The sequence below is a fragment of the Neolamprologus brichardi genome, chromosome 15 (assembly GCF_056152115.1).
Source record: "Neolamprologus brichardi isolate AB-2024 chromosome 15, ASM5615211v1, whole genome shotgun sequence".
Taxonomy (NCBI): domain Eukaryota; kingdom Metazoa; phylum Chordata; class Actinopteri; order Cichliformes; family Cichlidae; genus Neolamprologus; species Neolamprologus brichardi.
In genome coordinates this window covers 23,882,669-23,900,064 of record NC_142118.1, presented here as the reverse complement: position 1 = coordinate 23,900,064, position 17,396 = coordinate 23,882,669, and the positions used below count along the sequence as shown (strand labels likewise).

The 17,396-nt window shown below is 41.4% G+C and overlaps 1 protein-coding gene across 1 annotated transcript; it reads right to left on the bottom strand.

Moving 5' to 3' along the window:
• Positions 1 to 5,904: 5,904 nt before the first annotated feature.
• slc35d3 (solute carrier family 35 member D3) lies at positions 5,905 to 16,244 on the bottom strand. The gene is made up of 4 exons (XM_006793462.3): positions 15,686 to 16,244; positions 12,692 to 12,902; positions 7,724 to 7,881; positions 5,905 to 7,643 (listed from the first exon to the last, which is right to left on the bottom strand). Exons 1-4 carry the CDS (start codon positions 15,908 to 15,910, stop codon positions 6,912 to 6,914), a joined length of 1,326 nt encoding a protein of 441 aa, XP_006793525.1. The 5' UTR covers positions 15,911 to 16,244; the 3' UTR covers positions 5,905 to 6,911.
• Between the last annotated feature and the right edge of the window lie 1,152 nt (positions 16,245 to 17,396).

Below are 17,396 nucleotides of genomic sequence, written 5' to 3'. Positions count from 1 at the left end.
TAACAGGAAAACAGTTTGACACCCAGCACTGTTCACCTGCACAAACCCTGTGAGAAAAGGTGGGAAGGCGGAGCACACAGGTGAAGGATGAGTCATCACAACCCAGGGATGGCTTTACCTCATTCATCCCTTCAATAGTCAGGTGAGGTTGGAGAACTGGAAGTTAAATGAGGAGTTCGGGGAAAGGATCAGTCAACAGATAACGAGTCACAAGATTCCAGCAAAGATCCCTGAAAGTTTTGTTTTTCTAACATGATTCAAACATCATGCTTTAACCACTGATAGCACATACAAAACATACAGCAGCTCAAGCTACATAATGGTTCACACCAAATAATAAAACCATATGAGCCTGTCCCTAAGCTTCCATGTGAATCTGTGCATCAGTTTCCTGCGTGGTGGTCCTCGTTCCTCGCTAAGGTCTCCTAATGAAAACACTACTGTGGACATGCCTCTGTGAACAGGGTTTCATCCCACTGGGGAGATTTGTTGGTGTAGAAAAAAGATTTTCAGTTTTCTTTGGGGTGAACATTGAAATTGAAACGTTGATGGTTCTTTCACCTCATCGCACACAAAAATGAAAATCGTGTTCAAATAAAGAAGGAAACATGAACACGATATAAATAAAAGCTGTGCCTCTACATGTGTTACTATCTGACCATGGCTGAAATATAATTTTCCACCCAGCATGCATTGCCTCTGTGTTTGTGTACTCTTGGACTATATTTACGAGGACCATTTCAGGAACTCTTCCAGGTTAAACTTGTTTTGACGTGATTTGGACGTTTTACTTCTGAATGGATTATTTCAGCTGAATCTGCCAGCTTGTAGGAGACATTAATATACTCCCAACTCCGTCCTGTGCGTGTGCTGCTTATGTTTTCACCTTTACGCTCTGTTTAAATTAAAAACCAGAGTGTCAGCCTAAGCAGCAAACTCCAATAACTCAAATTAATTAAACAAGGGATTTGTAAGTAAATTAATCATGGAGTCTCTCCATGAGTGGAAGGAAATTAATGCAACAGACAAACATGTTCCCAGTTTCGCACTAATGTCAAATAAGTTACCTAAAACCTGCAAGGACTTAATTTTAGTTGTTTAATTGAACATTTGTTTAGAACTGGGAACTTTTATCTCCATTTTCACTAGCAGGAACCACATCCTCGGTAACGATGGGCGATGAGGGATGAGGAAGTGTGAATAGTGCTGCGGTTTGGGGAAGGCCTTGAAGGGGACTGGCGACGGCTCTCGGGCCGGGCAGATTCCCATGTACTAACGACAAATAAATGGAGGAAAGGAAGAGAGGAGAGGAGAAGAGGAGAAGAGAGGAAAGAAAAGGGGGGGCGGGGGGGGGCATGAAAATGAGAACTGCAGGTATTGGAGAAGGGGGGGGGGGGGTTATAGCCTGAGGCCAGAGGGGGCGTGAAGGAGGAGTGGTCCCGCTCCTGAAATTCAGATGATATCTCCACTACAATTACACATATTAGTGCATCTCAAAAGATTCAACACAATAAGGAAGTTTGTTTCTCCTACACTTTAGTAAATTCTGTATTTGTAACATTTTATTTAATCCAGTATCTCCCAAAACAGAATATCTTGGTCTAGTTTGGTGTACGTAACCAGAATCATTGGCAATGATCATCGACACTCCTCAAGAAAGTTTTCTTAAAGCTTGTTATAGGAAAATTGAGTGGGAGGGAAACATGTGAGAGGAGTTTCTAAAAAACTGGAGGTTCACAAGGAGTGGACAAAGGCCTGTGTAGGTGCACTAAGAGCCACACCGCATCTGCAGAAAAAAGTTATAGCTGCCCCTGATGCCAAACCCCTCCTGAACCAGAGACAATCTTTTGAAATATCAGACTGGCTTTATTTCAGAAAAACATGACAGCTCTTTTATAGAAAGACAGAAAATATTTCTCACTTTTCATGCACAACACACATCACATCTCTTTTTTAAAGACATCAGCTCTTTTCACAATATTCATGACATCGGGCTGTTTGTCACAACTCCAACATGCTGCTGTGTCCCACTTCACACCTGATGGTTTGTTTCTGAAACACACTGTGGTTTAAAACTAAAAGATGTGACATGATCTTGGATGGATTATGAAGAAAAGGGCTCTTCAGGAAAGGTAACTCCCACAAACCTCCAGGAACCAGACACAGATGGTATTATGAGGCGTTTCAGTGTTGGGAGAGTCAGACTGGAACATTGTGCCTTAAGGCATTAAGGCAACAACCGATTGGTTTTAGGTCAGACTTTTCATTCAAAATATTGTAACTCTTTTTGCGTTGGAATTCTTTCAGTTGAGCGAAAGGTTCAGGACAGATGTTAAAAAAAAAACATTGCGAAACACATATCTGATGCCAGAGACAGGTTAGGGATCTGTCACTACAGACTTCTCATGTGCCTGCAATGCCTTAAACCTACTCAGGAAGTGAAAGCATTAGTAGAAAGATACTGTAAATAAATCAGAAAATACTGAATAAAGTGTAAAGACTCAGAACTACATTCTTAATGTCTCGATCACTGTTCAGACTTCCTGTTTTTTGACTTGTGTCTTTATGGTTCTGTTGTTTACTTTTTTTTATAAATGCTCTTACCCGGGATAGACAAGAGACCTACGCAGTATTCCATCCACCTGTGATGGTGATGGTGAGGCACTGCACACAGTACTTTCACAGACAACAATACAAGACTAACAGTGACAAAAGCCACCCATACAGATGTTTCAGCTGTTCTGGATTTTAATGCATCTGCTCAGATTCACTAAAAATCTTTCAGTGATCCAGCTCTAGTTAAAGGAAACATAAGAGACTTTTAATGATTGTAAGATTTACTTTCCACATTTTAAATTAAACTTGGCCAGAATTTAGGATTTCCCATGTTCGGCTGACCTGCTCTGTCCTGATTTACATGCTGAGACAGAAATCAGTGGGAAGCAAACCAACTCTGTTTCACCTTTCATAGGTAACAATTTACATTCTATAGTACAACCAACTAACCTGCTAAGACCAATAATAAGCCTATTGTGCTAATTTGGCCTCAGGTTGTTTTTCAGATTTTATTTTCAAATGTAAGAACTGTAAAACTCTACATAGCAAACATGTTCATGCACTTTGTGGTTTCTAATTGTTCATGCTTTCGAGTCATTATCACCCCTAGACACCTTTAAACCAACAAATAATCCACATGTCCTGCTTTTTCAACCATATTTATCTTTTCTGAAGTGTTAAATCTGGACAAGGCGCCTCAGTGAGGCTCCTTCAGAGAGCCCACACCCAGCTCTCTGCAGCTCCGGGGGACATCACATCTCATGTAGCATTAAATGAAGTTTGCAGAGTGTGAGGAGGAAATCAATATCGATCTATACCAGAGGTTGACAGCTTCTTCTCTTCACACAATTCACCATGCCTGAAGCTCCTCCTTTGTGAAGGAGCCTAAGATTGGACGAGAGCAGATAAATGCTCCCCGTTTGTGTTAATAGTCTTTGTGTCTCTGTTGTAGCTCAGCTTTGATTGCAGGGACGCCGTTAAAGCTAACCTTTGCAGCTTTTCAGCTCTAGAGGTGTCACAGAGACATTTTCTATAAGTTCTATAAGATCCAGGCTAGGAAAGCTCAAAAGAGAAGATAAGGAGAAACACAAAACTTTCAACCAGAATTATCAGGTTTGTGTTTAATGTAGCTGAATTTAGCAAAGGATTGTGAAGCTTTCACAACAGTAAACATGTGGATGAAAGCTCAGAGCTTCATCCTTCCTTCGTTCCTGTGCCTTAGACGTGCTGATGTTAGTGCCTTTCTAAAGACGTCAGTTGTTTTAAGAGGTCACCTCCAGGTGCCGAGCTAAATGTTGTTAGTAGATTTATAAGATTCTTCCAGCCTTTGAACCAAATGGTTTAAAAACATTAGGATTAATCAGTCAACTTGTGGAAGAATAATCAAAAAGTGTTGAAAAAGTTTACTGTACCATAAACCTTTTACACAAAGATTCAGATTTTCTCTTCCTTTAGTGTCTCGTTGTTTAAAGATTTTCCTCTTTTATCTTCACAACAACAAGACGTCAGCAGAAGTTATGATTTTGGATTTCTATTAATAATAATATTAGTTACAGTGTACAACCATCTTATCTTTTATATTACTACAAATAAACAAATAAAACAGAAGCTATATTTTTACAGGGAATTAAATTGCTTTGGCAAAGTTTCTTCACGTTCATGTCAAAAAGTTGAGCACAGTCGCTCTCAAACGACATGTCAGTGAGCTGTGCTTTAGCAGATGCTAGCTGTTTCCATCTGCTTGCAATATTAATAATAAGCTATGCTGAGCACCTCGTGACAGAGACTGATACTGGACTAGATCCACAGAGCTTCCAAAACTATTTCTTTAAGTTCCTGTTAATATTTCTACATGTTTTCATAAAATAGTAAATATTAAAAAAAGATTATGTAAGGTTATTTAACTAAACTTTGGTATCTGCTGTTATATTTAGTGGAACAGATGTGATCATTAGCACCAAGCCCTACTTTAAAATGTCTGCCTACAACGGCGGCTCAGCCCACATGTGGAGGATGCTTGAATAATTCCTTGAGACGTGTGGTCGGCTCAGTGGCCCACACATCTCCCTCAGAGCGGCTGATTTTCACCGATTTCATTAGAAACTGTCGGTGAATCGCCTGGAGGAGAGCAGTTAGCCTCTCCAGTTCTCTGGTGCACCAAGGCCAGATAGTTTTGCTTCCTTAGTTTCTTTTCTGAACCTTTGAGCAGTGGAAGGTTGGGCTTGTTGTTTTACTCTGCAAAGTCAGGCTAATCACACCACAACCAAACAGTCACTGACTGCAAAAATGAGCTTTCTTCAAATGATTTCACTGTTTTTATTTCATTGATTATCCATAACCCACACGCAGACATTGTATACCTCACCAGTGGGGCACATGTCACTGTTTCTTTGTAGATATGAAATGATGTTATTGAGGCTGTCAGAGGAGCAGTTTGTGTTTTTAAAGCAGATTATATTAAATTCTTTGTAACCAGTATTCTCTTCAAATCCAATCACGCCAATCTGGCGAACAACAGTTAATCATGAAGCCACGTTTTCTTACACCTCCTACAAATCTTTTCCCGAGCCATTTGTAATCCCGTCCCAAAATAACATATTAGGAAGGCATGAAGAATGACATAATCTCCAGCAAGGTGTGCGTTAAGGGATTCATATGCATATCACAAAAGCCACTGGAGGCTTCTTTGTGCCAGATGCCTCTGCACAGACCTCCCCGTGGGCACGAATTTCTACTGGAGGTAGAAATAATAAAAAAGTGTTACTACTACAGCATCCTTGCTCGGTCCAGTCATTGTAATAACACTGGTGTGATGACAAGTGAAGAAAAGGTACTTTCACTTAAACACGTTATGCTGTGTGGTGCGTGCTACCTGAATCACAGTCCATAATTACATATCAAGCCTCGACATAAACTGAAATCGACATTAAAATCATTTTAATTATTTCTCCAGCGGACTTTGAAACGTCAAATACAAATTCTGGAAACAATGAGAACTTCACAAAGCTTGTTTAGTGCAACCAGAACTCAAAATCATTGTGTCACTGAAGAAGGACTCAAAAGTGAAATAAGTGGAAATCAGAAGGCTTCACATTATAATGTCTCATTTTTTGCAGCTATATTTATTTATATTCATACTGTGTATACTTGTAAGTAATTGTATTTGAAAACATCTTGTTTTATAATATATAAAGCAAAAAGAAACCTTTTTTAATGTACCTAGCTGACCAAAAAAAGCATAAGTGTTTAAAACGGCCATTATGCTCTTGTGTTTCCTTTTGGACCATGGTGCAGTGGACCATGGTTTCCTTTTGGACCATGGTGCAGTTTTTCAGTTGATCCTGTTTAAAGAAGCTGTTGGAGTGTTTTTAGTTCTCTCTCTCTGTCCCTGTCGTTAAATGCATAAGCATAGCTAGTTGGGCTTCTGTGCTCAAAGCCTGAACTGAAAGGCTGAGATGACAATACAAGGAATATCTGCGCTCACTGACATCATAAAGATCCAAGGATAGAAAAAAAAAGTCTGAAGTCTGAGCTCTCCTCTCACAGAAATCACCTTTACATACACCAACATTAGTTCTGAAACTTTGGCCGTTTTCTGTGAACATCCACCAGTAGAACAAAGCATATATAAAATTAAGGAAAAGACACAGAAAAGAAAATGAGACAGAAGCGGAGCGTGAAATGACAGGATTATTATTTCACTTAATGTTGCTAAAGTAAACACAGAAACAGGAAACCAGCAGTAAAATGTGACCGTAGACCTGCAGAGTTTGAGCTGGACAAACTCAAAGAAACCCGGAGTGATCACAGCCATAGAGTCGCTCGCATGCCCACAGCCAATCAGAAACAAGATCAAAGCACAAAACAGAAACCTTTAGTTGTGTTCAGCTCCTCCCTGATGGGTGTGATTTTCAAGTTTGCACAAGATGCACTCTTTTTCTACAAGGCTTGCTCTTGTTCTGCAAGCTGGAGACGCAACCCACATCACGCTGCCTAGCCCCAACCACACCACCGCTGAGCCGAGGGACACGAGAGGCAGGATTTATCACTGACGGGCAGCTCTGCCCAAAGCTCTTCATCCACTTTTCTCCACCAGAAACCTCTTTCCACTCATAAACAACAAAGAAATAAAGCACTCAGACTTCTGTGTGATGAAACAGAGTTTTTGGCACAAAAGATCTCGTCGAGGTAATTGAAGCAACAGCGGTGAACATGACCAACGAGCATTCAGTAAGCACTAAGAGGTTCCTGGCGTACATACAGTAGAGGTTCAGTCATTTTCTTCTTCTCTGGTTTCCTTGACATTTTATTAATTTCCTTTTTTTTTTTTTTTGGTTTGGCTCTTAGTCCCGCCCTCATGGACTTTGCTGCTCCATGTTTTCGATCAAGGGGTCTTTCTTTAGGAACTGCAGATGTCTGATGGACCTCCACACTCCGACATAGCTATCACTGAGTGACGTGGCAGCAGTGGTGTTCTCTTTGTGGAGGTGCTCCCTCTGCATCTCCAGCGCCTCTTTTTCTGTCATGACATGAGAATTGACACCTTTCTCACCTTCTCCCGTCCACAACTGTCCATTAGCCAAATGGGCCGTGGCTGCTGCCTCCTCCTTGTCGTCACTGCCCGGCACTCCTTCTGTCTCTGGCTGCTCTGGATCAGATCCTGTAGTGGGACCGCTCCCGTCCAGCGGAGGTTTCTCTCTGTAAGGCTTGCCCGGCAGCCCGTTGTCCTTTCCCGCCTCCTCCAGGTCCTCGTATGAGCTCTTCTTCTTTGTCTCGTAGTATTTAACCACACAGTAGGTGATGGAGCCGATGGTGTTCACCACCACACCGCCAATGAAAAGACTGGTGGGTGCAACGTCACTGAAGGCCAACATACCGACGGTGATGGTGGCGATGCTCTTGACCACACCAACGAAGCTGGTGGTGACAGCCGAGTTGATGTAGGTGCAGTGCAGCGTGGTGAAGTTCATGGCACAGCCAATGAAGATGCAGAAGATGAAGATGACCGTGATGTGAGGGTCCGTCCAGCCCTTGTATGACCAAATGTTGATGGCATCCATAGAAATGAAGGAGCACACCAGCAGCACCTGAGAGAAGACGATAAAAATACAAAATGAGAATCGAGAATAATGATGGCAGTAAAGTTTGAAAATACACCACTCCATACCGGTGAGGCCATGATGGCGATGGCGTACTGTGCGGTAAGCGGTCCATACTCGCTGTCCAGACTGGTTTTCTGGATCAGAACCAAGTAGGAGGCATGGATGATGACGGCTAAAACACCGGTGACGTAACCAAAGGGATCACCTGTGAGATCACCGGCACCTGCGGAGAAAGAATTTAAATCAAGTTTTTACATTTTTTTATTCCAACATCTGTGAAGTTTCTCTTGATTTTATTTACATGATATTTTTCTGAACTTTAAGTTCAGTATAACTGGGATATGGTATGTTTTATCCACAGCCTACATCAATATTAATACAACTTTTTGTAACAGGGCAACAAACAATAGCACCCTGTCGAGTGCTACTTCAGATGCCCGCTAAGTCTACGTTCCAACATTGAAGGGCGGGGCTTGTTGGATCAGTTTAGGAAGTCAAAACAACTTCCGGTCAGGAAGAGATGGTAGACTGGGTCCAGTCCCTTCACAACAGCAATTCCCAGCAGCTTTTGTTTTGTTAAATGGATGATTTTTTATTTATTTTTTATTCATCAAGACGTCTGTTTATTTGATGGGTAATTTGCTATTGTAACCTGAAACCACACACTGTCCGGGGAAAACTTAAGTACACACTGTAACTAAATTGCTTATAAAAAGAACTTCGGGCACAAATACTCGAAGAATTCATTATTTTCTCATGTGGTTGTGAAGGAATTTTGCAGGCATTCATTCATTAATTCCACAGCATTTCGATCGTGTTGGGATCTGGACTTTGTCTGTGTGATTGCAGCATTGGGTTCTAGAGCTTTAACGTTACTGTGAAATGTTGAGCAGCATTTCTCAGACAGCTTCTCCTTCTGTGTCTGAGAGGTTTCCTTGTGGTTTAGCATATCTGTGATATCAAAAGATGGGAGATTGTGGGAGTTTGTAGGTGGGAAAGCCGAGGAATGAGGACAGATGATAAAGAAGGAAAGATGGAATTAATCCTGTGCTGAGCCTGTATGCTGGAAGCTTGACAAGGAAGCTTCTCATACTGAAAACAAACTACACTAACTGAAGCCTCGTCTGCCAGTGTGATGTCAGTGCTCGTGTTGTCAGTGAAAACCAACCAATACACTTGGTCAACCTGCCCATCAGATTTGGCAAACACACAGCAGTCACTTCCATTTTTTTACATATTCCATTCTGCTCCCTGCTAGAGCAACAACTTTGGATTCATCCACTGCTGCTGACTGTCCCTTACAAATGCACAAGTTCCTCCTGTTTGAGAAAGTGGTGCTCATTGCTTTTAGAAAACTGCTGGATTTTCAAAGCACACAATAATACATGTGACTGTGGATATTTTTAATGTAATTGGCTTTGGGCGGGCAAGTCAGAAGTTGTTACTTAGAAACGTTTCTTGTTGGTAGAAATCATGAAAAGACTAAAAACTACAATGAAACTCATTAGGAACTTGAGAAAGATGGTATTAAAATGATTTTATAAAAAACACACAAACTTTAGTGAATCGGGTGCTGACTCATAATGACTTCCACTGTTGCAGTCGCATGCTTCTGTTGGCCCATCATCATCATCATCTGCAGCAATACAATGTTGCTCTTCTTCCACACAGCCCCTTTTCTACGCGAGCCTTTTAGACATTCTTCAGTACTGCTGATGGTGCAGAATGCGCTCTGATCAGCAGCAGTGAACACCAACCATTTGTAGCATTTGCACCTTTAAAGCTCCATAGATGCACGATTTATTCCTGCAGGTAGGCGGAAGGATTTTTATACTACCTCCTCACCTCAGTGATGTTAATCCAGGATAGAGTGAATGTGACCAATTTTCCAATTCATTTAAATTCAATTCAGTTTTATTTAAACAGGACCAAATCACAACAAGAGTTGCTTTGTGGCATTTTCTATTATTTTAAATCAAATTTAGAGATGACTATCCACTTCTAAAATAATTCACCATGTATAAGGCGCCACAGTTGGTCTTAGAGCTGGGCGATATATCGAGTTTTTAAAAAATATCAATATATTTTTATACGCGATATAAGATGTGACAATATCCTTTATATCGATATAGTCTATGTTACGTTATAACTATACTTGTGGAGCCGCAAGTTTGCCTCTCTTTCGTCCACTTTTGTCTTTACGCAACGCTACTCGCCCCTCCTTCACTGAACACAACCCCCCCTCCTCCCCCATCGCTTCACCTGCAGGAAGCCACAAGATGGACACGGCAAATCTCCGTTAACGAGTTACTGCGCATCGCCCTGTGCGTGGGGCTGGACGCCGTCAACGCGTTAGCTAGCTAACCACGCTAACGCCATGCAGCCCAGAGGCGCTGCACAGCCTAAAATCCTTTCATTTTCTCAAAAGTTGACAGCGCGCCTTATGTATGAATTCTGGTTGTGCTTGATGGCCGCGAACCGATTTTATGTGGTACACGGCGCTCAGCAATCTGTCAAAAATGTTTCAGTACGACTTTGGTAAGCTACGGAGCTGCACCGCTTGATGGATTGTTGGAGCATTACGGCTACCGAGGAGCCTCGCGGAGTGATACGTACTGTGCTTCAACGTAATATTACCCTACTGTGTATAAGGACCATAAATAGCACCTGTTAAGAGACGTGGTTACGAAGAGGATTTCAAACTCAATGCTGTCAGTCACGCAGTAGAAGTTGGGAACAAAGCAGCTGTGAAATCTGTCTTTGTTACTATGCTCAGCGTCTTTTAGTTTACATTTTGACTGCACAATTGTGAGCTTTTTGTTATGCACAAAAACAACATTGTTTTCTTATTTATGGAGCATTATTATTTAATAAATGCTCATAATTTATTTTTGAGTAAATTTTATGTACATCTATGCTCTGTTTGACTAAGAACTCTCTTTTTGTTCTTACTTTATGGCTTTAAAAAAAACATCGAGATATATATCTTATATCGCCGTCCAGGTAAAAAATATCGAGATATGAATTTTGGGTCATATCGCCCAGCCCTAGTTGGTCTATTATCTTTCAACTCAATGTAATTGGTGTAGCTGTTCCCCTAGGTGTTACAATTGAGTGTAGCATCCCTGATAAAGGATGAGAGGGGGGCTGGTAAAGTTGGATGGGGATCCTGTTCCATCTCAGGCAGCCATCAAAGCCGTTCGTGCCAACTAAGCACTTACAAATCCACCAAATTCTCACCAGCACTTTTCTGAGTTCATATGATTCAAAATGGGGTCAGGTATAATTTTCACAGAAGCTCAGCAGAGAGAATTGAGTGAATTTCCAAAATAAAAGCCCCATGCAAAGTAAACACAGGTGTGCTCCTGGTGTGATCATCTGTCCCTTGTTAAGCATGGGTGATGTTTTTTACAACTTTTAGAATAAAGTTTAAAATCTGAACAAAGGCTCTGAGGTACAGTATGTGCCAACATACAACAGGAAGTAGACCCTGAAAAACATTCGGCTCAAAAGACTCGCTGCACAACAACATCAACCATCACAAAGGCTTATTAAACTTGGGGTGGGGGAAGGGGTCATAAGCTATCTCCCCCATAATATTAATCATGGCTGAAAGATGTGCCTCATACGCAAACTGTTGACGTGACAAACAATCCAAATGTTGCAGAGATTTGGCTAATCCACAAGGGAAGCATGGAAGATGCACATCTTACATTTTTTTTGCGAGAAGCGGTAATTACCATGAAGATTAAAACCCAGGATGATGAATCTGTCCATTAGATTCATATTCTGCAGAGTTCACAGTCCATGTTCCAGCAACCCCCCATCCAGCAGACTGGATTAATCCAGGAAATGAATTGTGCGTGGAGGTTTTCAGAATCGTTATCGCTAATGGAAGGGCAACATTTACTGCTGAGAATGATGATTAAAAGATCTGTATAAGACAGATAACTTAATGTTTAAACAGCTTTAACTGTTGTTGTTTTTATGGATCAGCTTCAATATTTTCTTCTCCTTTATGAAAAAAACAAATACATTAAAATAAGATGTAAAGGCAGAGTAAACAAGTTAACTGAGGGATGAATGAACAGCAGGAGAAGGCTCTGTAAAAAGTACACGCTACACCTTTGACATTAGACCACGGACAGATGGATTTGACCTGAAACACTTGTGCTTTCTGAATTAGAGTGAGGGAGGGAGTGAGGGATTGTTTCCCACAAACACAACACAAGTTAAAAGCTGTTTGAGAATCAGTTTACGGCACATCGCTTTGGCTATGTGGGTGTTACAAGCCAACCAGCCAACAGCTTATAGGACTGTGGGAGCTGCTCAAAAATAGAAGAAAACAGGTTCCTGGCACAACTTCACCAACTTCCAAGGTGCTTAAAGAAAAGCCAAAAATGTTAAAACTCTGAAAAACATTGATATAGAAACATTCAAAATGTTTTTGCAACTATCCTAACACCTCTGTTTTTTAAGAAGAAGAAGGTGGTTAAAGTATCAGACGGAGGCTATGTGGACCAGTCTGCCAATAACAGACATGACTGGAGTCTCCTCTGCTCTTTCATTTTTTTAATTTTGCAAATCAACAGCTGTTTCAAGGCACTTTATATTGCAAAGTAAAGACCTTAAAATGTTAACCCCCCAAAATTGAGACAGTCCACTACAAATAGCACTCCGACAGTGGAAATGAAGAAATGCCTTTTACAAGGAAGAGATCTCTGGCAGAACCAGACTTGAATAAGGGCCGCTGTCCAAGGCAACCAGGTAAGGGTGTAAGGGGGAGAAAGAAGGAGAGCATTTTGATGCAAAGATGGACAATGGGACAAGCAGCTCTGGTGGGGTAGTGTGTGTCAGCACGTTAATGGGATGTGGAATATTCTTGGACTTGGGCTAAAACCTGTTAGCATGTTAGTAACAAAGACATAAACAGGACTATGGGCGGTACAGAACCCTGAGCACCTTAAACTGCCTCAGTGCACCAGTTTGTCACTAATTAACACTCAAGTGTGTGTGTGTTTGTTTGTGCTCACCAGCTAGCGCAGCTCCCCCGGTGGTGATGAGCACAGCGGTCACCACCCCGACAGACGGCACGCCGTTCCTGAGCACGCACACGCCAATGCTGAGCGTGAAGAGCGGCAGGCAGCGCTTGAACACGACGTACATGGGCAGGCTGAGGCCGCGCAGAGACCACAGCGTGAGCGTGGACTGCAGCGTGGAGAGAATACACACTGAGGCAAACTCCTGCACAGACAGGAAGAGACAAGCATCCATGGTGACACATTAACACACATTCACTTCACGGAGGACCTGACCACTTTACTCGAGTATCTTGAACGTACTGGAGCATAACAGAAATCTGCTTCCTGCTCAAGCTGATGCAAACACACATTCTCAGGCCTGAAACAGACTTGAAGTGTTTCCATGTTTCTGTGACTAAAATTAAACTTGTTTGCATCTACATAGGGCTGCCACAAACGATTATTTTGATAGTCTGATATCATATATCTGATATCATAGTCTGATTTTGATATTATTTTTTGCGATTAGTCGACTAATCAGATCATGCATCCATTGGACGTAGAACGTACAGCTTATTGCTCCAGCAGCATCTGCTCTTATATAACTATCATTAGCTTACAGCTTTAAGTGTTTAAGGTGTGTGCTAACTAAAAATAAAAACAAGATGACAGTTTTTAAATTCTAATGAAATTTGCAGATTGTTGCGGTGGAGTTTAATAAACTCAGCCGTCTGCTCCTTGCTAATCTTGCTAATCTAAAATATAGCAGGACACCGGAGTATATTCTCGAGCATATCACACTTCTGATAATCAGTTGTCTGCTTGACGTTTATTCAGCTGTGTAAAAACTATAACTTTAATCTCAGCCAAACAGATTTACTCAGGAACAAATGAAAACCAAAAAAAAGCCAAACAATAACATTTTTAAGTTATCTAAGTAACTTATTTATATTTAACCTGAGTACCGAAAGACGGCAGTGGGTTTGAAAACGATTTGCCGGGAGTCCGGTGTTCTCACGGGCTCTAATGAGCCTTGAACCCCGGCTAGCTATCGAGCTGGTGGGTAACAGACGTCTCCGAAAACGTCAGAGCGCTTTTGAAAATATGTGGTGTCTTGATAAACTGAGCAGGTATTTGAGGTTTACACAGCTACATTCTTTCCTGAAAATATGTTAAACGTTTATTTTGTGACCCAGAAAGAATAATAAGAGTAATATTAAAACTAACTAGCTGCCGCCATTGTTGGAAACTGAGCAGGGCCGCGCTATGAATTCTGGGATATGTTGGGCCAAGAAGTATACACCCGATCCAGCCTTCAAATCTGGGGAAATGAAGGGCGCATTTGTCGGAGTCTTCAAATTTGGACAGTCTTCGTCGTGTCGCTGTAACGTAATTGGCCTACAAATGTGGGCACAGGAGGATGTGGTTCCTGAATTTGGACACAGCTACGATACCGGACACTGCTTTTGCGGTGTGGTCAGTATTCAGATAATCTTCGAGCGGCACAGTATTTACCACTCCAAGACACTGGGAGCACTGCACTAAAGAACTCCACTTTTATGGTAGTAGTGTCAGTAAATCGATACACTTCAGAACTACACTACAAGTACAGCATTTCCCCTGAAATGTAGCAAAACAGAAATGCCTCAGATTTACACTGAAGTCCAGAAATCTCAGCTAAATCTGCCTCCTAAAGCAGCAATGAGTGCAGCTGGAGTTAATGTGCTGTGCCTGAACGTGTAGTATTTGTACTTTCATCCAGAAACACTCATTGTGTTCGACGGATCAGGCCTTGGGTCTCAGTGGACTCTAACCCACAGCCTCTGTTTAATGTACATCGACTGTCATCATTTTTCACTGTCGAGGAGGCGAATTGTACAAATGCAGGAAGAGGTGGAATGACCGCAGTCGTGTCTCTGTGTTGTTCTGATGCCTCGTTTATATTCTGTTTCACTGAGTGAGAGATGGGAGGCCTGTTCTATGTAAAAACTCACATTAATTATGAATGATGAGTTTTGTTGTCATTGTAAGCAGAGCAAACGGTGAGATTTGGATGGCAGCTCCATTACAGTGTTTAAACTTAAAGATGCAGCTGAAGTGAAGAAGAACATTAATAATAAAATAAAGATAAATAGACTATAAGCATTCCAGTATGATGAGTTCAGTTCTCAGATCTGGACGTTTTTAATGAATAAAAAGAATCTTGTGAACAAAAAAGTTGTTGATTTCTGAAAAGCTCCTATTCCTAAAAGCTTTGGCAAACACAAGCTTTGAGCAGGTGTCATTTATTTATTCTAATTACATTTTTTTTAATGATGAAGTAGTAAAAACTGAGCCCGTCCCCAGAGACTGCTGAATTAAACCTTACAGGGTTTAAAGGAAAACCATCTTTGTTATACAGTGTGTATAACAAAGTGTGTGTGTGTGTGTGTGTGTGTGTGTGTGTGTGTGTGTGTGTGTGTGTGTGTGTGTGTGTGTGTTTGAATAACAGCTGAATGAGTCCATGCAGAATATACAGTCTGTTATTACAGTTATTGTAGTGGGGACATGAATGAAAAAGTACCATATTCAGGTTTACGCTCGTCCTCCAGATTATGATTCCGTTCCATTCACTAGAGTCTCTTTAATGTATCTTGTCAATCAGCCAGTAATTAAAACAAAATGTTCAACTCTAAAACAAATTTCATTCAGTCATTAGTTTTATTGAGGCAGGCCTGAGCCGATGATTAAGCAGTTTCCTCTATTTCAAACCGTAACTTTTACAAACTGCAGTTTAAATGAGTGAACGTGGATTTAGAGAAAAATCCGTTAAAATACTCCAGAAACTGATTTCACTACTTTGCTAAGTATACATACTCGAATCTGTGTATTTATTATATAATGAATACATTCTGAATAGTGAAGTTTTGATCTAAATAAAAGAAATATTAAAAAAAAAATTGCGAGCCTCTAAATGAATAAAGTGAATAAAGACACTTTGTGGAGACTTCCTGTCACACTGGTTACCTTGGCGAGCTGCAGGCTGAACGGGGGGATCTCGACCTTCCCCAGCCGCCTGAGGGTCTCCAGGGTGAGCATCGCGGTGCTGCTGGTCAGAAACTGTATAAGCGTGAGGAAGCCGAAGTGATAATTACTGATGAGGAACTTCAGCAGGATGTTCAGGGAGCCCGAGAACACGCCGTGCGCCACGGCCACGGAAATTCCCAAAAGTCTGCTCTTGAACACATCCATGACGGGGGCCAGAGAGGAGTCGGTGTCGGGGAGCCCTGTCACGGTGCGGCGTGGACAGGTTGGGTGCTGCCAGGCGCGGGAGAGGAAGGACTTGAGGCTGCACAAAGCCCGCTGTCACCGGTGCGGGTCCGCGTTCAGGAGCGTTCAGACTGAGAAACGTAGCAGGAGCTCGCGCTCGGAGTCGGTGCTGCACGTGACACAAACTTTAGTTTCCACTGAATCATCATCACCCGTGGACATTCACCTCTGCTTCTTTCTCGGAAAATAAAATCAGACGAAAAAGTCCCGCAGAAGTGGGAGCGCGGCGCAAACAGCGCAGCAGCAGCCTCTCCTCGGAGCGCGCACTCTGTAATGACATTTTGCCGCAGAGCCTCTTGGCTCAGAACCGTGGACAGTGGGGGGTGGGGGGCAGGGGGCGGTGTTTACCCGCTCCATCAATGAAGTCACGGAGGATACATGACCGCGAGTGTCTGCGTGGAAATGTCTTTATCTTTGTTTTGAGAGGCAGTTTAAATATTCATGACTTTGATTCAGCACCCTCCTCTTCATCAGAGAGAATAACCCTCACGAGCCAAAACCAAAAGATGAAGATATTAAATACTCTGTAATATTAATTCCAGCTATGGTAAACATTTCTGTGTGCAGGGATAGGACCAGTGAGAGCGCATTCATCGGATTTTTGAGTCAACAATAATTTACTAGATTATTTATCCATGCTTTGGTGCGTTCTGTAGTTTGTTTCTTTGTGGGGGGTTTTCGTGGCTTCTGATTATTTCCTGGTTTTCCCAAAGTTAGTACTTGACCCCATACATACATGTCTCTGTGTGTTTGGTAACACTTTATAATTTGGCTTGAGACTAAGGGCTTCATTTCTGAGTAATTAATCAGGATTTATTTGACATGATAATGTAATTATGTTTATGTACAATTACTTAAAAGTTATACTGTAAGTAAATTTGAAGTAAAGTATAAGTTAAAAAAAGGACAGTTAAATAATAGAAAAATCCACGATTCACATTAACATAATAAATATCATATATCAATAACAAAGTAAACAAAAATAAAGATGTAAATGGCAAGGTTATATATATATAAAAAAATGTCCTTGTTTTCTATACAAATCTAACTTGTTACCTCCTTATTCTAGTCTGTTCAGTTTTATTTATACAGTGCCAAATCACACCAATCGTTGCCTCAAAGTATTTTATATTTTAAGTTAAAGACCTAAATAATACACAGAAAACAGTGAAAAGCCTGACAATTAGATGAGCAAGCGCTTTGGTGTCCTTTTAAGAGGACGAAACCTCCAGCAGAACCAGGCTCTGGGAGGGGTAGCCATCTGCCGCCACTGTTACTCTAGTGTAGCTACCTAATTGTAGGGGAGACCGGGGATAGTTGTAACATTTTTGACATTTCTGTCTGTAAATTGGAGCTGTAAGGTAGTGGATTCAAAATGTAATGCAAAGTATTTACATGTCTCGGCTAT